Source organism: Sphaeramia orbicularis, chromosome 1 (assembly GCF_902148855.1).
Source record: "Sphaeramia orbicularis chromosome 1, fSphaOr1.1, whole genome shotgun sequence".
NCBI classification, from domain to species: domain Eukaryota; kingdom Metazoa; phylum Chordata; class Actinopteri; order Kurtiformes; family Apogonidae; genus Sphaeramia; species Sphaeramia orbicularis.
In genome coordinates this window covers 51,539,563-51,564,079 of record NC_043957.1, presented here as the reverse complement: position 1 = coordinate 51,564,079, position 24,517 = coordinate 51,539,563, and the positions used below count along the sequence as shown (strand labels likewise).

Below are 24,517 nucleotides of genomic sequence, written 5' to 3'. Positions count from 1 at the left end.
TGTTTTTCGAATAAATTTCAGATTGTTCATATTATTTACATTTTTAAGGAAATTTTGTGGATGTAAACATTTTCATAATGTAATTTTTTACATTTCTCACTGTTATTATTTTACTGGTCCGGCCCATTTGAGATCATATTGGGCTGAATGTGGCCCCTGAACTGAAATAAGTTTGACACCCCTGCTGTAAACCCTGCACTCTTTATTCTAGAAGTGACCCTGAATACATTAAGTTTGGATTCTTAATGAGAGGTGAACATAGCATTTATTTTGCAGAATATTTATGACTCTTGTAAGATGCATAATATTTTTTTTTCTCACCAGTTACTTGACTTCCCCCCTTTATTTGTCGTTGGTCTGACAAAAATCTATTTAGACCAAGAAATAGTCAAAAAGTCTTAGAACCTGGAGCAGATCATAGTCATACAGATGTTAAAATGACAAAATACAGATATTATTTCTGTACAATTTGAGCTCCCCTAATATTTTGTCCATAATAAAGACTTCAGCCCAGTTAAATATATCATCACATCTATTCACAATATCAGAAGGATCAAGATTAGTGTGATTTGTAGCTTAAAATACAGGCAGAATTAAAAAAAAAAAAAAAGACAGAACCAATACTTCTGCTTCATTTTCGTGCTTCAGTGTCATTATACTGTATACCCCAGTGTATCAGTCTGTTAAGATACTTGACTCTATAGTGACATCTGATGACAGGGAGGATGTATTGCAGGTTTTCACAAGTACAATAACTGGCAAGAATTATGTCACACCACAGATTAATACCTAAAATATGTGGGGACATATAGAGATATTAAGACAGAATGTGCTTTAAATATTACTATAACTATCTACTGCACTTATACAGTCATTTTCTAAAACAATATGTTGTTATTTCCTTTTGTATTTACCTTTATTATATTAAACAAGCTCCTGTTTATTGCATTTTATTTTGTTTTATTTCCATGTTTGTTTCTTTATTTTATTCTTATCTATAGCTATATGTACCTCTTCTGTATGGTATCTCCTATTTATTGCATTTTATTTGCTCAATTTCTATATTTTACTCCTATAATTTGTTTTCCATAAGCATGCGTACATATTTAGTGTGGCATTTCTATCTTGTGAAGGACTATGTATCTGTTTTTAAGATGAGATATAGAGATCCACTTATTATCATTACCAAATACCTGAAGACAGCACTTTTTAGCTACTCTTCATAGGCTACTAAAACATTTATTCCAGTGTTTTTATAAGTTGAATTAATAAATGAAACTAATTTCCCAGAGATTTTATTTGATCCTGAAAGTATGTAAAACATGTTCATATTAAAGACTCACTCATATGTTATTAACCCATAAAGGCCCAAACATCCACCAGTGACCAAAATCATTTACTGATCTAAACTGTTCAATACCTGTTGATCCACTAATCCTATCAATCCATGTAAATAATTGGTGTAAAATACAGTTTGTCATTTTTTTATGGTCATCAGATATGACCCATTTGGACGTTCAGAGGCTCCATAGTTACCATGGAAACACTGTCCAGTCCCTGGAAAAGACGCCTACTTGGTACGATAAGGTCACTGACCATTTTCTTAAAAAGGAACGGAGGGCCGAATGTATGTTTAAATAACTTGACAATGTTTTTTTGATGTAAGCCGACAATGAGCTTCCCCTGTCTGAAGGACGAGCAGCTGCCACTGATAATATATATACATACATACATACATACATACATACATACATATATATATATATCCTATCCGTTACACTTTATATAGAGGGCAATTTTAGGTAAAATCAGGTAATACTTAATGTATTCAAGGTATTTGTTAAAAACTACAACATGAAAAACTCAGACTTTCTGTTATTATTTAATAAGTACAATCTACTTTCATATATTTCTCTAAACACATCAGAAAATCATGCAACAAACAAACAGCAATGCCAATGTATGCAAGTTAATAAATGTTGAAAACAAAATAAAACTAATAGCCTAACCAACTAATCAAACAAAACGTATGTATACAATGGCTTCCACTACATGCAGTGGGGCTTTGGCCAGTGACCAGCTGGCCTTTGAGAGAACCCTCTATAGATGCATGCATGGGGGGGGGCTGTCTGCCTGGTTGTATTATAAGTGTATCAAAATGTGTTATGTACGCTTTCATTGACGGATTTTTCATATTTCTTCGTTGCCCGAATTTCCTCCCAAGATTTGCCCAAATCTGGGTGGGGGGGGCAAAGGTTGTGTCTGGGGGGGCATTTGCCCCCCCGTGCCCCGCCTTGGTGCCGCCACTGCCGGCCTCCATGCTCCGGACCGTGGCACCACCTCCATCCACGGAAAAGCGCAGCTGTGGGCAGGACGGACTCCCACAGTCCACAGTCCACAGTCCAGGACAGTGGGAGCGACCGTGGAAATGGATGGAAGAGGAGTCTGAAGAGCTGGACACTGGATTATTCCCAGGAGGAAAAAAACTAACAGTTGGAAAACGCAATGGCTGAATTCCGACGTGAAGAGGAGGAAGAGAGGGAGCGCAGAGATGTGAGGGTTCGAAACCAGACAGCAGGTATGTTTGGACCCAGAACCAGAACAGGTCCACCACCCGGTCTGCAGACAGTCCACAGACCCAGGACCCCTCTACATACAGGACAGTCTGAATACAAGACTTTTAGTTGGATACTTTTTTGTGATTAACTTTTTATTGAAAAGTATTAACAACAAAAACAAAAACACAAAGAACACAAACTGTCATCATCTCATTAAGAACACAAGTCAAAACCAAAGAAAACAGACACATACCATTATTTGACAGAAGAGAGGGAAAAGTCAGGGTTACAATACATACACCTACATATACAAATTAAAAAAAAAAAAAAAAAAAAAAAAAACGCAAAGGAAAACTACATAAGTGTTTGTTCAACATGTCATTATAATGTCTACCACAAAATGTGACCATTTAGCTACAGTCTGGGGCTTTGATCAGTTTAGTCTGACTGTTGAGTACTCTGCATTAGCCATGTGTTGTACATTTAATAAACTATAGGGTTAATGTCTTTATTTATTTGTTAACTTATTTTTTTTCTGTTAAAGGTTCAGTGTTCATTTATTGTTATTTATTCAGTGTAGCTACTGTCACATCATTGTCATAGAATAGAATAGAATAGAATAGAATAGAATAGAATAGAATAGAATAGAAGACATAGACCTGGGTCTGGGATTATTGTAAACATGAGTATTTTGGTGTTTAATACCTTTTACATTATTGATAGTGTTTTATATGTATGTTCATATTTTAGTGATGGTTTTAAAACTCAGTTTCATTGTATGTTTTATGTAAATTTTTAGTGTGGATTTTTGGATGACATCTTTATTGTCTGTAACTCTGCTGCTGCTGTCTTGGCCAGGACTCTCTTGAAAAGGAGATTTTTAATATAATTGAGTTTTTTCTGGTTAAATTAAAAACTAACTAATTAACTAAATAATAATAATAATAATAATAATAATAATAATAATAATAATAATAATAATAACTCCACCTCTATGCACAAGTAAAAAAACAACAACAAAAAACCCAACTCTTCATTCTTTCATTTTTCCATTCATTCATTCCATTCAGTCCTAGCTGTATTTGCCCAAACATATTTTCATATCCTGTACTTTTCATGGCTAAACACACCCCTCACTGACAGTGACGTAGGCCCAAAGGCTGAACCTGAACATATTTGAACAGATTATATGTTTACCAGTCTTTTAATGGCCGAGTGTGAGAACTAATGCACTCAAAAACATATTTATATACAGAGCCATCTTATATTGGAATATGTCACCTCCACAAATGATGTCAATAAGTTCTCATGTTGTTTTTAAAACAAATCTTAAGAAATCTGTAATCAATTATGACACAATGCTAAATAAATGTAACTATGTGTTTTGTAAATGTATAAATTGTCATACTGTTACATAGGGAATGGACCCCAGGAGGAATAGTCTGTACTTTGGTTTAGACTAACAGGGATCCTTAAATAAAGAAATAAAAACCCACTTCAGTGGCACAGACATTGGACTAAGGTTTTGTGTTTCTGAACTTTGGTTTCACTGTTGCTATGAAACATCAAACTGTAACAGTACGAAACAGGCCACGGAGCTCCAGCTCATTTGTTTTCCTGGGAGAAGTGACTTGTAGAACAGAAGTGTCTTATCTTCTAATGCAAATGACTCATGGCCTTTGAGGTGTAGACCAAATGCAAACTGAAAGTTAGACACCGTGAACCTTCTGCACTCTAGTGTGGTCAGTGAATGTTGTCACGATAATGAAATCAAACACTGATGTTTATTTTATAGCTGCAAAACACTCTGTATTTGAATGTGAGGGAGGTTAATGCATGCAGGAAAGGGTCTTTTACTGTCATTTTATTACCTTAGGTTATGTTTTCATCAGGGTTTGTTTGTCTTTTAGCAAGATAACTCCAAAAGTTATGGACAGATTTGGATGAAATTTTCAGGAAATGTTGATACTGGGACAAGGAACAAATTATGAAATTTTGTCGGTGATTGGGGGGGCAGATTTGGATGAAAATTTCTGGAAATGTTGATACTGGCACAAGGAACACATGATTAAGTTTTGGTGGTGATTGGCTGGGTGGGTGGGGGGTGGATTTGGATGAAAATATCAGGAAATGTTGATTCTGGTACAAGGAACAAATGAGTAAATTTTGGTGGTGATCGGGGGGGGGGGGGGGGGGGGGGGGTGGATTTGGATGAAATTTTCAGGAAATGTTGATACTGGGACAAGGAACAAATTATGAAATTTTGGTGGTGATGGGGGGGCAGATTTGGATGAAAATGTCTGGAAATGTTGATACTGGCACAAGGAACACATGATTAAGTTTTGGTGGTTATTGGCTGGGTGGGTGGGGGGTGGATTTGGATGAAAATATCAGGAAATGTTGCTTCTGGTACACGGAACAAATGAGTAAATTTTGGTGGTGATCGGGGTGGGGGGGGGGGGGCAGATTTGGATGAAAATTTCTGGAAATGTTGATACTGGCACAAGGAACAAATGAGTAAATTTTGGTGATGATGGGGGGGCAGATTTGGATGAAAATTTCTGGAAATGTTGATACTTGCACAAGGAACAAATGATTCAATTTTGGTGGTGATTGGCTGGGTGGGTGGGGGGTGGATTTGGATGAAATGTTCAGGAAATGTTGATACTGGCACAAGGAACACATGATTCAATTTTGGTGGTGATTGGCTGGGTGGGTGGGGGGTGGATTTGGTTGAAATGTTCAGGAAATGTTGATACTGGCACAAGGAACACATGATTCAATTTTGGTGGTGATGGGGGGGCAGATTTGGATGAAAATTTCTGGAAATGTTGATACTGGCACAAGGAACAAATGAGTAAATTTTGGTGGTGATTGGAGGGGGGGGGGGGGGGGGGGGGGGGGGGGGCTTTTCTAGTTAAAAAAAATATGGACTTGTACATTTCCATACATCCACATGATAGAAAAAAAATGTTCATCCACGTGCACTTGTTGCTCAAAAAGGAAATAAGTGTTGTTCCTGGTAGTTTTGGATAAGATGTACTGTTTGGTTTTAATTCCATCTGTCTCGAACTCTGAACAGTCTTAGAGTTAGCATTTCCTTTTCTGACCTTGCTGCTAAAATCTGATTCTCTTTGTTCATTGTTTTCCTTAGAACCACCTGGTGTTTAGACTCTTATTTTCTCACTTTCTCTGTGGCCTGCCCAGTTTATCTGCACCCCCACCCTTCATCGTCACCACCAGCTGTCTGATGGGAGTGTCTGTGCAGAGAAAGGCTGCTGTGTCATGAACAAACTGTTGTCTGGACTTAACGCTTTTTTTTTTTTTTTTTTTACCCCTTTTTCAAAATAATGTTATAACATGAAACACCTTTTTTTTTTTTTTTTTTTTTTTTTTTTATCAGTGGTTTGTTTTGGTCCCTTTGCACTGTAGGTCCACATCAGGTGCTATTTCAGGGTTTTTCCATTATGAATCACACATCTACACTGACACCATCTAATCATCTCTGACTAAAGCTCCACCACAACAGGCTGCTGACTTTGTGTATCCACTCATGACACAGTAATCTGGCAGCTTCATGCAGTCTTGTTTTTCATGTTGAGGCAAATCTGTTTTGACCAGTGTTCATTTCACTACATACTTCACAGTTTACACCATACTTATCTCAGGTTTCATTATTAAAACTCACAGATACTTCAGGGTCAAAACACAGTAATGTCCCGTCAGAGAGCAAACTTTAACCCTTAGGGGTTTGAGCCAATTTTGGCCATTTTTGAGTACTTTTCATTTTGCCTTTATATACTATATAAAGAAATGTTTCCTATACCCATGTTTGGAATCTTTTTTTTTTTCAGCACAACTTCATCTATCTCATCTGCTTATTATATTTTCACTTTAACCTACTATATCAACACAAAAGGACAAAAAACACACAAAAAAATATAAAATCCGATTTAAAAAATGTATATAATTTATTGCATAAATACCACAACGATGCTTAACGAACCTTTTCAAAGACTTTAAAAGTGAATATTGGTTCCAAATATTAAAATTGTAATAAATTAAAACTATACTCAGATATTTTTTTTCATAAATATATTTATTGTCCTTTTCACGGTTTTAGAAGAACAAGCAAAAAACATAACACATCAAAACAATCCCTACCACCCCCCACCCACACAATAGCATCCACTCCCAGTGCAACAAAACATACTTGACAGACACAACTTAACTGACTATACAGACAAGTCCTTCCAGTTCAAAAATTTCAAAAAAGGTGTCCAAATCTTCTAAAAGTCTGTGATCGTTCCTTTAGCCAGGTACATCAGCTTTTCCATCTCCAGGTTAGAAGACATTTCTTTAATCCGTTGGTTTGCTGTAGGTCCTTGAATATCTTTCCATCTCAAAGAAATGACTCATTTGGCTTGTAATAAACAAAAAATTAAAAGAAACTGCTCAGGGAAGATGTGCAAAATACAACATTTTGGATCCACAGGGATAACACATTCTGTAAATCTACAGGGTGGGGAAGCAAAATTTACAATGAACATTTAGTTGTTCTTTCTCAGCAGGCACTACGTCAATTGTTTTGAAACCAAACATATATTGATGTCATAATCATACCTAACACTATTATCCATACCTTTTCACAAACTTTTGCCCATATGAGTAATCAGGAAAGCAAACGTCAAACAGTGTGGGATTTGCTGAATGCACTCGTCACACCAAAGGAGATTTCAAAAATAGTTGGAGTGTCCATAAAGACTGTTTATAATGGAAAGAAGAGAATGACTATGAGCAAAACTATTACGAGGAAGTCTGGAAGATACTATTAAAGAAGAATGGGAGAAGTTGTCACCCGAATATTTGAGGAACACTTGCGCAAGTTCAGGAAGCGTGTGAAGGCAGTTATTGAGAAAGAAGGAGGACACATAGAATAAAAACATTTTCTATTATGTCCATTTTCTTGTGGCAAATAAATTCTCATGACTTTCAATAAACTAATTGGTCATACACTGTCTTTCAATCCCTGCCTCAAAATATTGTAAATTTTGCTTCCCCACCCTGTATAAGTTAAATTAAGAGTCTCTTTCACTATACTCATATTTGACATAAAAGCGTATCTTTTCATAGGCGTTTTCTCTGGTTTTCTACCCCCCACCCTGGGTCCTCTCAGTTTCTGCATCCGGTTCAGGTGGGGGTCATTCTCACAATCTGCAGATTCAGGCAGTTTTTTCCATTTTGGAAAAGGACAAAAAATGACGACGATATGGTCAGAAATTTAAGCCCCCCCCACCTAATTTTCATACTTTTATTCACGTTTGTTTGCTCCAGTTTCAAATCATCATATCTCTGGTTGTATTTGCTCTATCAACATCAAATAAAAAGTGGGAGAGTGTTTCAAGTCCACACTTTCGAATGCAATTGTTCCCAGTGGTCTAAGTGACTGACTTCCGACGCTACGACCGGTTAAAAATGTTATGCGATTCAGTCACGGGGCCGTGACCATGGACCCCTAAGAGTTAACTGATTGCCTTTCCAATATTTATTTCAATATAAAGTACTTCCTTGTTTTGGATAATCTCTTATGGTCCAACTAAAGCTAAAATGAATTTAAAAGTAAAAGTGTGGGTCATTTAGCAACACTAATCTAATTGTCTCTAAAATGTCCTGTCAGAAGGTCCTGGGTTCGATTCCAGCACCAGTCGATGGGGGTGGGACCTTTCTGTGTGGAGTTTGCATGTTCTCCCCGTGTCTGCGTGGGTTCTCTCCGGGTACTCCAGCTTCCTCCCACCATTCAAAGACATGCACTGATAGGTTAATCGGTTAATCTAAATTGCCCATAGGTGTGAATGTGAGAGTGATTGTTTGTCTCTAAATGTCAGCTCTGTGATGAACCGGTGACATGTCCAGGGTGTACCCCGCCTTCGCCCCTATGTAGCTGGGATAGGCTCCAGCGACCCCCGTGACCCTAGTGAGGATAAAGCGGGTTCAGATAATGAATGAATGTCCTGTCAGAGAGATTTCAAATACTGTGTTTTGACCCTTCATTAACCCATAAAGACCCAAACATCCACCAGCGGCCAAAACCATCTACTAACAGTAGTTCCCAACCTTTTTTTTTTGCCTCGTGACCTCATTTTAACATCATAAATTTCTGGCGACCCCTGACATTCAAAACTTTTTTTATGCTTTGATATAATAACTCTGAACTTTAATCTGAGCTTTCATGAACATCTACATGATCAGTAAAACGAAATGTAGGAAAATACCTGATTTTCACTGAAATAAGTGCAAAATAAAGGAGATAATATTACAATAAATCATGATAAATCACGTAAGATAGGTTAAATACAAAAAAAAAAATATTTGAGAACTGCCACCAAAGTAGCACTGGGTCTTTATGGGTTAAATACTGTATGACACACCAACATGTACATCTCCTCTCACTTTGCTGCTATAAATGTATGCTTTTAGGAGTAACATGATACAGTGAGTGCGGGATTGTTTTTCCTTCTTTCTTTTGTCGCCTATTTGTCCACCTGTTCTGTGACTGCTGTTGCTCTGCTGAGTAATGTCCACATGTGTTCAAGTGAGAGTGTGGAAGGCTTTTCAGCTGACCTCAGCAGATCTCTTGTGTGTTTGTGGTGTCTTCTCAGACGTCAGCAGCCTAAAATAGCATTGGGTGTATACTGATTTATTTAATATAATTGCACATAACTTGTTTCACTACTTGGAAAACTGCAAAAAGAATCACATCTTTAACCCATAAAGAGGCAGTGCTACTTTTGTGTCAGTTCCCAAATGAATTTTTGTCTGTATTTAACTTTTCGTCAGAGATTTTTCAGCATTTGTTATAAATATTGTCCTCTGTATTTTGCATTTTTTCAGTCAAAATCAGGTATTTTCCTATATTTAATTCACTGATCATGTAGATGTTCATAAAAGCTCAGATTAAAATTGAGGGTTATTATATTAAAAACAGAAAACTGAAGAAAAAGTGACTTTTTAGTCAAATATATCATTAACTGAACATAAACCAAGCTTTTCTATCCACTGTCATTGATCCGACTCCATGGGTTTTACTGGTGAATCAATGTTGTAGAAGATGACAGTGTTTCTATGGTAACGATGGAGCCTCTGAACGTCCAAATGGGTCATATCTGATGATCATGAAAAGATGAATGACCTTATCGTACTTGGTACGATAAGGTCATTGACCATTTTCTTAAAAAGGAACAGAGGTCCGAATTTATGTGTAAATAACTAGACAGTTTTTTTTTATTTTTATTTTTTTATGTAAGCCGACAATGAGCTTCCCCTGTCTGAAAGACGAGCAGTAAATACTTGATTGTCACTGAAAAAATGCAAAATACAGAGAATAAATGGTGATAGATCACTTAATAAAGGTTAAATAGAAAGAAAAATTCATTTGGAAACTGACACAAAAGTAGCACTGGGTCTTTATGGGTTAATGTTGAAGACAATATGACACTTTGCTCACAGAATATGTCCTTGTATAACCTGTCCTATGACCTTTTTGTAGGAAAATGACAGTGACGATACAGTGTTGTGCTCCACTTCCTGAACGACTACATTCCAGCTGATCAGATTGGCCGAGTAAACGCAGGAGAGCTGAGATACTCTAGGGCCCTCCCTCTCTTTTCTGTTGTCTGTGGGTGTGTGACTGCAGGTTTCAAACTCTTTGTCACACTTGGGCACAGTCACTCGGTGGACGAGGAAGGAGCAGGATCCTAATGGAAATATCCTGTCTGTTTTAGATCTGATCATTTAGTTCCTGTTCAGGTAGGAGCCGCATTGTATGGTTTTACTAAGGACTTTACAGGTGGAAGGGGTGACGGCAGGAGAGGGTGTAAAAACAACCAGACCACTGAGTGTCACGCTGTGCATCTACAAGGAAGTGTTTATTTTTTTTCACACAGTGCTGAAGGTTTGTCAGACAGGTGCTAAAACCATCCACAGTGAATGAAGGAACAGAGGCTCCTTTCTGTCATGTTGTTGAATTGTAACTTGAGGCAGAAACTGAGCAACACTAACGCATTACAGCTAACAGGTGTGACAGGTGGGTTTCACTCAGAATGAGGTCAAAGTTTCAGGCTAGAGGCGTTAACAGACACTGCCTTGATTCCTTATTAATAACACTGGTCAACAACAAATTTATTGTTTAAGTTTTTTGAGCTGATTTAGGATCATTTTGGTGTGCTGAATCCAAAAAGCACATTAATTTTGCTCAATCAGGTCAACTTTCTGAACTATGCTACATATTGGCTTTTTAACATTTTTGCTTACATTTATGGGCATTTTCACATCATATGATACAAAATTCTTTCATATTTCTTGCAATAAATGAGTTTTGAAGATTTTACTTTCGCCAATTTATGCTTAATGTTTTTTTTTAATATTACAGGTGAATGAAATGGCTTCGACTAGAAGATCTTGCAAAAATAAGCCTGACGTATTCTGCTACATCTGCGGTGAATACACCATTGTACCTAACAGGAATCAAGTCACAAGTTTCATAAAGTGTGCTTACTAATCTTATTTTGGTATTAATTATTATATTTTGTGAGAAGATCAAATTTTTCAAAATCAAATTAGCAAAAGAACCTGACCTGATTGAGAAAAACAGATGTCATTTTTGGATTTAGCGGTGCAAAATGGTCCTAATTCAGTTGAAAAAACCTAGACAACTTGCAAAAAAACCTTTTTTTGTAACCCAGTGTTATTTATAGGTTATTATGGCAGTATTTTATTCTTCTGACACACTTGGTCTGTAAGTGGAGCCTTAACTATAATGATTTTGACACCACTGATTGTTGATACATGATCTTGAATGTATATTTTGCATTTCACGAGCTGGATCGGACCCCTCGGTGGCATGTTTGACACCTGTGCTTTAAAAGATTTGCTTCTACATATTAATTATGGTAAAATTAGGGCAGTTTCTCTCATCATTTCAGCCTGTCTAAATAACAACATCCTGTAGTTAACTTTGCATGTGTCGTTCTCCTGCTCAGTTTTGTGAACTAGTAAAACCAGAACCAAACCTGAACAAACAGGATCACTGATTACATGTTGATGAACCTGTTACTGCTCCGAAAATAGTGTTTCAATTGATGCTCCAGGGGTTACAAGTCTGAATACACTATTTATTTTTAATTTTTTTTGTGTGTGTAAGATAAACAGTACATGTCTGTGTTGAAAGTATTTTGCAGAGGTCTAGTTTTCCAGTCACTAGCAGTAAGAGACCATAAGTGAGCTTGGCTGAGACGCAATATAAAAAAAGAAAACAATACAAGGTAATAATGAATAATTGATTCAGACAGATTACACTGGGTTACAAAAAAAAAGTTTTTTTGCAAGTTGTCTAGGTTTTTTCAACTGAATTAGGACCATTTTGCACAGCTCAATCCAAAAATGACATCTGTTTTTCTCAATCAGGTCAGGTTCTTTTGCTAATTTGATTTTGAAAAATTTGATCTTCTCACAAAATATAATAATTAATACCAAAATAAGATTAGTAAGCACACTTTATGAAACTTGTGATTTGATTCCTGTTAGGTACAATGGTGTATTCACCGCAGATGTAGCAGAATACGTCAGGCTTATTTTTGCAAGATCTTCTAGTCGAAGTCATTTCATTCACCTGTAATATTAAAAAAAACCATTAATCATAAATTGGCAAAAGTAAAATCTTCAGAACTCATTTATTGCGAGAAATATGAGAGAATTTTGTATCATATGATGTGAAAATGCCCATAAATGTAAGCAGAAATGTTAAAAAGCCAATATCTAGCATAGTTCAGAAAGTTGACCTGATTGAGCAAAATTAATGTGCTTTTTGGATTCAGCACACCAAAATGATCCTAAATCAGCTCAAAAAACTTAAACAATAAATTTGTTATTGACCGGTGTAATCAGAACTGCACATTTTTGTCTTTGTTTTAGTGTTAAAAAAAATAGTTTATATGAAAATTTTTACATTTACAAACTGTCCTTAAACAAAAATATGAATAACCTGAACAAACATGAAATATGAATCGTATATGTATTTGTAGATTCAGTGTGATGTGTAAGTTGTAATACACATGTGTAAATGATGGACTAAAGCACAATATTCTTAAATTTGCTCTTATTTTTCTGAAGAAATTTCAGGTTGTTGACATTTTTAACCCATAAGGACCCAGTGCTACTTTTGTGGGTGTTACTAAATGACTTCTACCTCTCTATTTAACCTTTGTTAAGGAATTTATCACCATTTATTCTAATATTATCCTCTTTACAGTGCATTTTTTCAGAGTAAATAAGGTATTTTCCTATATTTAATTCACTGATCATGTAGATTTTCTAAAAAGCTCCAAGTACATTTGAGGATTATTACATCAGAAACAGAGAAAACTAAAGAAAAAGTGACTTTTTCAGCAAAGATATCACTAACTGAACATAAACCAAGTGTCTCCATCCACTGTCATTGATCCAGCTGCATGGGTTTTATTGGTGAATCAATGTTGTAGAAGATGATGGCGTTTCCACGGTTACAGAGCCTCTGAACGTCCAAATGGGTCAAATCTGATGACCATGAAAAGATGATAAACTGCATTTTACCTGAATTAATTCAATGTACTGATAGGTTTAGTGGTTCAGAAGTTATTAAACATTTTAGATTAGTCGATGCTTTTGGTCACCAGTAGATGTTTGGGTCTTTATGGGTTAAGGAAACTTTGTAAATGTTTAAGAAAATTTTTAAGGAAACCTTGTGAATGTAAACATTTTCATAAAATTTCATAATTTTTTACTTCTTTCACTGTTATTATTTTACTGATCTGACCCGTTTGAGATCATATTGGACTGAATGTGACCTTTAAACTAAAATGAGTTTGACACCCCTGTTTTAAGGGAATAAGGTAACATTTGTGCACATGCACGCTTGTGTTGAGCCAGTCATTTGCTGACACTTCAAAGCTAACGGTTGCTAGTGCGGCACTGTCACTTCTGTAGTTTATGACTCATTCACAGTTTGGAAATGAGCAACATGTCATTGTTTTGACATAAAAACTGTGCCTGTACATGGATGCACACTTTATTGTCATTGTTGCAATATGACAAAACTTGGCTTAGCAGCATCCTAAGTGTCCTAAAATTATGTTTTAAAGTCCCCAAGTGTCCTAAAATAATGTTTTAAAGTCCCTGAGTATCCTAAAATAATGTTTTAAAGTCCCTAAGTGTCCTAAAATAATGTCTTAAAGTCCCTAAGTGTCCTAAAATGATGTCTTAAAGTCCCTAAGTGTCCTAAAATGATGTCTTAAAGTCTCTAAGTGCCCTAAAATAATGCCTTAAAGTCCCCAGGTGTCCTAAAATAATGTTTTAAAGTCCCCAAGTGTCCTAAAATAATGTCTTTAAGTTCCCAAGTGTCCTAAAATAATGTCATAAAGTCCCCAGGTGTCCTTAAATAATGTTTTAAAGTCCCCAAGTGTCCTAAAATAATGTTTTAAAGTCCCTAAGTGTCCTAAAATAATGTTTTAAAGTCCCTAAGTGTCCTAAAATGATGTCTTAAAGTCTCTAAGTGCCCTAAAATAATGCCTTAAAGTCCCTAAGTGTTCTAAAATAATGTTTTAAAAGCCCTTAAGTGTCCTAAAATAATGTCTTTAAGTCCCCAAGTGTCCTAAAATAGAGTCTTAAAGTCCCCAAGTGTCCTAAAATAATGTTTTAAAGTCCCCAAGTGTCCTAAAATAATGTCTTAAAGTTCCCAAGTGTCCTAAAATAATGTCATAAAGTCCCCAGGTGTCCTTAAATAATGTTTTAAAGTCCCTGAGTATCCTAAAATAGTGTTTTAAAGTCCCTAAGTGTCCTAAAATAATGTTTTAAAGTCCCTAAGTGTCCTAAAATGATGTCTTAAAGTCTCTAAGTGCCCTAAAATAATGCCTTAAAGTCCCTAAGTGTCCTAAAATAATGTTTTAAAGTCCTTAAGTGTCCTAAAATAATGTTTTAAAGTCCTTAAGTGTCCTAAAATATTGTCTTTAAGTCCCCAAGTGTCCTAAAATAATGTCTTAAAGTCCCCAAGTGTCCTAAAATAATGTCTTTAAATCCCGAAGTGTCCTAAAATAATGTTTTAAAGTCCTTAAGTGTCCTAAAACAATGTTTTAAAGTCCCCAAGTGTCCTAAAATAATGTTTTAAAGTCCCCAAGTGTCCTAAAATAATATCTTTAAGTCCCCAAGTGTCGTAAAATAATGTTTTAAAGTCCTTAAGTGTCCTAAAATAATGTTTTAAAGTCCTTAAGTGTCCTAAAATAATGTTTTAAAGTCCTTAAGTGTCCTAAAATAATGTTTTAAAATCCCCAAGTGTCCTAAAATAATATCTTTAAGTCCCCAAGTGTCCTAAAATAATGTCTTTAAGTCCCCAAGTGTCCTAAAATAATGTCTTATTCTGTCTTCTTCTGATTTTTTTTCCCCAGAACAACGAAACAAACTTTTTTGCTACAATAAGTGCATAAGATAGCAGTTGACGGTGGTGTTTGTTAGGTTGTGAAAATTGATTAGAAGCTCCAAATACAACCAAAAGGGGATCAGGTTTCAACTCTATATGATGCATATCTGTTAAAGTTTTAAATATGATAGTCCAGTATAGAATTAATTTAGGACACAAAACGGAACTATGGAATTAGTCAGAAATAGGGTTTAAGATGGACCTGTGGAGTTTAGTCAAAGAAGAATTCAGACCCAAGCATAGCATTTACAGTTTATGTAGACCGCAGGGAAATGTTTTAAAATGTATAATTTCATTTTTAAAAAGCAGGATATTGACAAGTTATAACTGAAGTGGTTGATTGTACTGGAACTGAAACTTGTGTGGTTTTTGAAATAAGAAAAAATGAAAGTTAGGGAAAAATGTGACATCTTTTTGTTCTAAGGTATGATTAACTAAATATAACAAAAAAGGGGAAGACTTTAAGAACAGTTGTCTTTGTTTTGTTTGGGTTTTTTTACAGAGAACTTGTGTGTAACATGTATGTAAAATTTCATGCTTTACTATTGTTGATTTTTTTCAGACATGGTATACAAATGGGCTTAGTTGTCTATTGTAAAATGTCTTTCCAAGTGAAAAAAATAAAATGATATAAAAAAAGAATAACATAATAAATACTGGTAAATCATAAAGGTTAAAAAAAGAGCAAAATATCAGCCCTCTAAGAGATATCATACCATTATCATTATTATATTTATGTCGAGGCCCAAAACGGAATCTGGCCCAATTCAGAATCGGGCCGGCCCAGAATGGAATTCTATTCTAGGCTGGCCTAGAATGGAATCCTGCTGCTATAATGTTATTTTTATACCATGTTTAATGCAAATGATCCATAATTCCATAATTTGTCATAATTTTACATTTTCAGTCTTACATACCTTGAGTAACTATTGTCAATTTCAGTCGATTTCACTGTACCATATATTGGTGGGGAGTACCACTAGGTTCTATTTGTAAATAAAGTGTATTATAGTTTACAATTAAAATGTTGTTTGTTTCATTTTTTTTTCACATATTTGCAAATTCCATGTATTGATTTTTGTAATAATTTAGATCATTTGCATTAAACATGGTATAAAAATAACATTATAGCAGCAGGATTCCATTCTAGGCCGGCCTAGAATAGAATTCCATTCTGGGCCGGCCCGATTCTGAATAGGGCCAGATTCTGTTTTGGGCCTCGACATTTACATTGATATTTGCCAAGGTGCTAAATTTGCTGTAAATTTTTTCTCTGCAGATCATCCTGAAAGAACCAAGTCAGATCATCTACAGTCCAGGTATGTATTTTCCTTCAGCTGATGTTTATTCACCTGAAGCTGTGGGTGCAGAAGCCAACTCTATCTGCTTCATGTGGCGCTGTCCCTTTAAGAGTCAGATCTGCTGATGGTGAAGGCGTGAATGAACCAAACAATGCACTGATCTATCCTCGCTGACTGACAGACGGAGGTCAACACAGGGACAAACGCAGCAAAGTTTTTGTTTACAAATGATAAGGAGATAACCTTCTGACTGACACTGGCAGATCTGAGAGATGACGCACTACATAAACAAAAGTATTGGGACACGTTAAATTCAGGTGTTTGTTTTCTAACAGGAGCCTGGGATGCAAAACAATAATGACAGATATTATAATATAAGGGAAATGGTCTGTGTGTGTGTGTGTCTGGGACATCACACAAAATCCAGAAAGAGCTGACTGCTGCACTTTGGCATACTTATGTGTTTTTGGTCATGGAAGAGGTTAGGGAAAACGGCAAGTTGATAGGACCGATATTTGGGAGATATTAGTAATTTTGGAATACAATAGCCCTACAGATTCCCAGAATCATAGAATCAGTATTGCAGTGGGTTACCTAGCAACAGATAAACAAAAGGGCCATGGTGTCCAATTGCATGTGCAGAAAAAGATATGTCAGCTGAGAGGTTATTCAACTGAAAATGCCAGTGGAATTTACCAAGAAAGTAAAGGAATGAACGGTATCAGAGGATCTAGAAGCCATGGTTCCCCACGGGTCAACGCGCTAGTAGTTTTATATTGTGATAAATATCATTGCATTGGTTAGTTTGGTTTAAATTTGTTTGTTTGTTTAAATTTTTTATTTATTTATTTTATTATTGTTGTTATTATTGTCATTATTAGTTTTATCTTTCTTTATGTATTTATTCCTTTTTTTGTTATTTCTTATTTTAATGTTTTTATTGTTTTGTCTTTTTTTTTTTTTCCTTTTGTTATTATTTATTTATTTATTTATTTATTTGCAATGGAAACGTCATAAAGTATATGAGGCTAAATTGTTATCTTTGCTTCGAAAAAAGGCTCAGAGATCATTTGGTTTTTACTTAATTTCTCTCAACATTGATTTTATTTTTTATTTTTTAATCTATGACTATGATTTAAAATGTTCCACCTCTAAATTTCGAAAATATGTTTCATGCTCTGATTATAAATAATAATTTTCTACCACAACTAACCATCTTTATATCTCATATCAACATTAACAGGACATCATATGAGCTGTAGCCATGATGTGTCCCAATATTTTTGTGCACGTAGTTTATAAACATCAATATTTCCTTCAAGTTTAATGGGGGATGTGAAGAAACTAGATGGTTAGTTGTGGTATAAAATTATTATTTACAGTTAGAGCATGAAAAATATTTTAGAAATTCAGAGGTAGAGCATTTAACTCTTTAAGTGCCAGACAGTTAAGGGGCTAATAAGCCTTAAAAGTGCCACAGAATTTGGCCGTTTTTCAGTATTTCGCATCGTTTTTATAATATTTGAAGAATCCTGCAGAAAACCGCTCGGTAACATCCGACCGATTGCTGATTAGATCCAAAACGCACCGGACGCAGCCGATTCATTATTGATCGTAATTTGCATAATTTATAATAATAATAATAATAATAATAATGATAATAATAATCTTTATTTATATAGCACTTTTCATACATTAAAAACTGTAGCACAAAGTGCTTTACATATCAGTTAAAAAATCAGTACCGCCCCCCACCCACACCCACCCACTCACCCGCACACACACACATACACATGCAAACCCACAAGCTCACACATACTTAAGAAGACTGACTGAGCACGGGTAGACCAGAACAAAAATGTACAAGTAAAAGTAAAACATCAATTTAGGAGGCACTGTCTCAGGGAGCCATCCGCACCAGGATGCAGCCGCCGACCCCAGCGACCAGGCACCAGCAACACAGCCCCGCATCCCAACTAGTGGGAGAGGGCCAACTGGGACCCCCACCCACCAGAAAGGAGCGGACCCCAGTGAGAGAAGGCGCCACAGCCCCCGGAGTCCACAGCCGCCCCCCGGCATGGAGGGCTCCCTCTGATGAAACACCGGAGAATAAGAAACATTAAAAACATATAAAAATATTATTCGGTTGCGTGACCTCAAATTCCCGTCTGCTTGGTCTCAAAAGGGGGACACAGAAAGAACGTCATCGAAACGTGAGAAAGAAATGGGGGTGGATGGTTTGTTTGTACACAAATGAGGCGTGTTCTCCAAAGCCGATCTGATCGGCCCGTGGCACTGAAAGTGTTAAAGTCATAGTCATGGATAAAAAAATAAATATATCAATGCTGACAGAAATTAAGTTAAAACCGTCTTTGAGGCATTTTGGAGGCAAAGATAACAATTTAAACCAAACTAACCAATGCAGTGATATTTATCACAATATAAAACTACAGTCTACTCTCGTTATACCGCCAACTTCCGTTCACGGCCAAATTGGCGGTATAGCGAAAATGGCGTTACAACGGGTTGCGTCCATAATGTGCATGTCTTTACTATATGATGTCTATGCTGCCTCCATTCTAATTGCGTTTCTAAATAAATCTTGATTCTGTTATGTTGTAAGGGATCATTTAAAGTGGGGAAACATTTTAAGCATTATTATACCGTGTCGGGAAATGACACCCCACCATCTTGAGGCTTTGGCTTAATCCCACGTCCTCTTCCCGACATCCTGACCTACTGAGTGTTCTGCGATAAATGAACGGTGGCCGTTCCGTAGACCTACTCGTAGCTTGTCGCGATCAGCGTCTGGCGCGTTTGTTTCAGTGCATTGTTAAAATTTATGTGTACTCGATGGCAATCACGCTGGCGGTATAACGGTCGGGAAATCAATGGTATAAGTATTGTTTGTGCATGGAACTGGGCTGGCGGATGGCGATAGGCGGAAATGGCGGTAGCTAATGGAATAATGCATTGGGGATTTTTGTGCAATGGTTTTGGTCGGCGGTGAGCGAAAATGGCGATATAACGGCGGGCGGTTTAACGAGAGTAGACTGTATATTATATTTGTCATTATTGTTTTGTATCCCAGACCCCTGTTAGAATAGAAACACCTGAGTTCAACATGTCCCAATACTTTTGTCCATATAGTGCACTTTCAGAATAGGTTTTGCTGAAAGACCACTGTGTTTACAGCTTGTCTAATCAATTATTCAATCAGTGTTTTTCGACTTTGGGGTCGGGACCCCACATGGGGTCGCCTGGAATTCAAATGATGTCACCTGAAATATGTAGTAACTGATTAAAAAAACAACAACTTACTAATAAAAATATATGGTGAGTTAAGAGAGACAATCACAATTTATAAAAGACATGACAAACTGTGAAGCTGAAACTGCAGCACTGTGGTTCTGTTTATCTTTCAAATGTTCATTGTGGTCCATTTCAGATGCTGCAGCTCTTTCATAATTCATAGTTTGAGTTCTTGTTTGTTCAGTATTAATTGTCAGCCTTGTAAATCCAAGCTGGACTGACTGTTCATATCCTGACCAAGGAAAATCAAATTCTCACTTTGTGCAGTAATCTACACCTGGCTTTTCTGCCTCCGTCCAGAATAATATACATTATATAGACTAAATGTCATCTAAAATTAATGTTTATTTGCAACATAGTATAGCAAACTATTACATGATCAAAAACAAATTCATTTTAGCAAAAAAAAAAAAAAGTCTCCGTTTTGAATGTCTGGGGTCGCCAGAAATTTGTGATTTTAAAATGGGGTCACAAGACAAAAAATTTTGGGAACTACTGAACTAAGGACAGAGACTAAATGTCATCTTTTGGATTTTTATCAAAAATTCAGCTCAAAGCCTCAGCATGAAAATCAGAGTGAAGGCTGTTATGAATGGAAGCAACTGAGAAAGTCACAGAAGGTGTTCATATTAACAAAAAAAAAAAAATGAATACACACCAGTTTTTCCACATATACATATTGTACCTTTTATGGATAATTTTTACGTATTAGTTCTAGAGGTTGCTAATGTTTTTAGCAGAATGAAGCATGTAGCAACACACCAACCAGACAACACAGTTTGCATTAGTTTACATCTCAACTTGGCTTGTCTGCCTCCATCCATAATAATATACATTTATTTACATTTTAACCCTTTCATGCATGAATTATGAGAAGCTTAATCAAGATTTTTTTGCCCGAGTGTTTTATTCCTATTTAGGCATGAAAAAAACAATGCAATTGAATTTTTTTTATGAATCTATTTTTCACAGAATTACAAAAATGTCCACTCAGGTGTACAGCATGCATTAGATTTTTTGAAGCAAACAAACATATATTTAAAACCCATCATCATAAAGTGATATACTGTGTGAAAACTATGAAATATATATATATATATATATATATATATATATATATATATATATATATATATATATATATATATATAGCAGCTAATCTCATGTTTTCACACATTTTATCATATTCTAATACTAGTTATGGAGATAATACACAAAACAAAAAAAAAAAAACTTTTTGTTTGAGAAAATTAGCAGTTGATTTACACTTAAACATGTTAGTGCAGATCAGGTTTATCAAGAACAGCAAAGTTACAGTAATGGTCTGAATGTCAGTGTAGATGATGCATGAGTGTCCACTGTGTTGGGTGATATGCCGCTGAGACCCAGGAAAGTGAATATTTTTAGCTTTCTTTTTTTTTTTTTTTTTTTTTTTTTTTTTTTACTTTACATTAAACAGTCATCTTGATTGGAAACTGCATAATACAACAGTTTTTTCAGATACATTTTTAAAATGATTTTCATTTATTTATTTTTTAATGGAATGTCCTTCACAATGAACAGCATTTTTTTAGTGAAACTATCAAACTTTTGTCCCCTACAGAGGACAAAAATGCATTGCTGGGTCTCAGGAGGACATGGAACTAGAACAACCAAACCCATGAACATACAAGAGAACAGCTGGATAATAGATGTCCACTGCAGTGACCACTATGCATGAAAGGGTTCATATACGCATTTTAGCAAAAAAAAAAGTCTCTGTTTTGAATGTCTGGGGTCGCCAGAAATTTGCGATGTTAAAATGGGGTCACGAGACAAAAAAGGTTGAGAACCACTGACTTAAATGCAGTATGATGAGGATGAGGGTTGTTGTTGTTTCTCCCAGATGGTTTACATCACCTCCCTGCTGTCAGTCTTTAATGAGGAGGATACGTGTTAATGATGAACCTCCACTGTCAGGAGAATTCACCGTAGCTGTGGTAAAGACACTAAAGGGACAAAGACTCACATTAGTTCAATGTCTGCACTTTTGTAGGAGAAAGTATCGCACACAGTGGACCTGAATGTGTTTACTAAGAAGAAGGCTGCCATGACATTTTATGATAAGGAAACAGAAAACACATCCTCACACCTGCTCTGTTCATGTGTGGAGCGGATGTTTTGTAGATGAGCCGTTGTTTCAAGGATGGTTTTAAATCCACTGTTGACTTCATGTTCCGTTTATTATGATTCATGTTTTTAAGGTAGGTAGATTTCAACCTAGCTTGTAAGATGCAAATTCAGATTTTCAGGGATGATTTTACTGTAAAAAAGAAGCTTAAACCTGCAGTCATACATGAAGTAGTTTTCTTTTTCATGCGTTAATGACTGAGAATGTTCACAAACCAGCAATCAGTCCTTTCATTATCATTCATTTATATTATTTCTACCTGTCTTCACACATTTTTCTTTTCTTCTTTGTCAAATTTTTTAATGAGTATTCATTTATTTTTTATTTATGTATGTTTTTTTTTTTTTTAATTATTTTTATTTTATTTTATTTATTAATTTTTTCCCACACATTTTTCTGAATGTAGACTTTTCAAATGTATTTTCTTGAACTTTTCTCAGTAATTGCAGCAACTTTATTAAATTTTTAAAAAGTTTTTTCTCCTCTTTTTTTTTGTTTTTTAATGTCTCTGAGCATTTCTTGTCAGCTCCCCATCTGAAAGTACTATAAATCCATTATCACTACATAAAATAACATTATTGATGGAGTCAGTTTAAGGGCGAAGTCAAGGGAAGGTCAGATGTTAATCTGACCAAATAATTAAATTACAATAATCTACACCAAACTCATATTTTTAGGTAGGTAATTACTTATATTTTCAGGAAAATGTATTTTGAAATGAGAAAAAAAATTGTGAAAAAAATTTTTTGAGGAGTTTTATGAGTGTGAATGTTTGGAAAGTGACAGTTTTCTGTCATCATTCTGGGTTCATTTTGTAAAATCTCATAAGTAAACTACATTTATTCCAAATACATTGATATTTGACAATTATATTATTTATGTCATATTCTAAACACAGTGTTTAAAATTAATAAATTTATGTATCTTTGCAAAATACATTTGAATATAATGTTAATAGTATTTGTATGTTGTAAATATTGTTAAACATTTTTTTATGATATTGATAATTGAAATAAAAAAGGCTTAATTTGATATTTACTTTTGTTGTCCATCTGTGACGCTGCCATTTGTTAAAACTCTTACTGTTTATTTATGATTAAATATTTTTTTCCTCTAACCAGTTATCAGGTTTTAAAATAGAGGGTTTAACATTTTAGGATTAAAAAGGTATAGGAACTTCACTTTTCAGAATTTCGTAATTCTTGCAAAAAAAAAAGACGTTCATTTTTTTGTCCATCCATGACGCAGAAGTTTTTGATATTTTTCATTTAAAAATATTTGAAACAAAATTTTGCTCTTTGAGTATGTTTAACCTCCTGAGACCCAGGAAAGTGGAAAATTTTAGCTTTTTTATATCAAACAATTGTCTTGATTGCAAACTGCATAATGCAACATTTTTTTCAGATCCATTTTTTAAAATATTTATTTATTTATTAATGGAATGTCCTTTGCAATTGACGACATTTTTTTTTTTTTTTAATTAAAACTGTCCACCTTAAATGCATTGCTAGGTCTGAGGAGGTTAAGATGTCATTTAGACCTGTCTAATTATGTGTAATATTTGTCTTAAACTTGTCTGGTTCAAAAGTTAAGAATCAAAAAGTAGTGGGCTGTCCATCTGTGACAGCCTCGACCACACCCTTTAGTTTGTGCAGATAATTCAACACAAAAGTATAAAAAGGTTTGTTTGCATGTGCCCCCCCACCTCAATGATAAATAGGTTTCCTGTCTTATTCCCTTTTTCAGCCAAGGACCACTGTCGTCTATAAAAGCTGCTATAAAACGAAGTAAGTAGGAGTTTTTGTTTCCTATTATAAATCCAGAAAAGCAGCTGTGTCTTTTACTTAGAATTTCATATTTGCAGATTTCAATTTACCACTGCATATAACTTTATTTATTTATTTTTCTTTCAGCAAGAACAAACTCTCAGAGTGACCACACCAGAGACAGAAGGTAACACAAACCCCATTACCCAGTTTTCATGCATCATCTATCTTAACAGTTTATATTCAGCTTTTGGTGGTTTAATGTATTAACCCATAAACATACGTACATATTTTCTCTATCTTGTGAAGTACTATGTAACAACTCATACCTCAAAATAAAGCTCAAAGACACATTTTCTGTATCATTTACTGCCCCTTTTAATCACGTCTTGATATGTTTTGTCAATTCTTCTTGTTTTGTTTTTGATTTAGGTTTTCTTTTTTACATTTTATTTGCTTAATTTCTATATTTTTACTCCTATAATTTGTTTTCCATAAGCATACGTTCATATTTTGCGTGGCATTTCTATCTTTTTTCTTTTTTTTTTTTTAGATGAGATATAGAGATCCACTTTACTATCGGCAAATACCTGAAGACAGCACTTTTTAGCTACTCTTCATAGGCTATTAAAAAATCTATTACAGTGTTTTTATTAGTTGAATTAATGAAACTAATTTCCCAGAGATTTTTTTTTATCCTGAAAGTAGGTAAAATGTGTTCATATTAACCCATAAAGACCCAAACATCCACCGTCAACCAAAACCATCTACTGATCTAAACTGTTTAATACCTGTTGGTCCACTAATCCTATTAAAACATGTAAATAAATGGTGTAAAATACAGTTTGTCATCTTTTCATGGTCATCAGATATGACCCATTTGGACGTTCAGAGGCTCCGTAGTG

At 35.2% G+C, this 24,517-nt stretch overlaps 1 protein-coding gene across 2 annotated transcripts in view; it reads left to right on the top strand.

The window, feature by feature from the left end:
- Positions 1-2,392: 2,392 nt before the first annotated feature.
- The window catches only part of sh3d19 (SH3 domain containing 19), a 50,479-nt gene continuing 28,354 nt past the window's right edge, over positions 2,393-24,517 (top strand). Inside the window, exons 1-4 of one of the 2 annotated variants that reach the window (XM_030148979.1) lie at positions 2,393-2,578; positions 16,343-16,382; positions 23,593-23,633; positions 23,760-23,799. In XM_030148979.1, the coding sequence (XP_030004839.1) occupies positions 2,506-2,578; positions 16,343-16,382; positions 23,593-23,633; positions 23,760-23,799 (194 nt within the window). In that variant the 5' untranslated portion in view covers positions 2,393-2,505. Of the gene's footprint in view, positions 2,579-10,556; positions 10,642-16,342; positions 16,383-23,592; positions 23,634-23,759; positions 23,800-24,517 lie in introns of those variants that run through there. The other variant, XM_030148972.1, reaches the window with a different exon arrangement.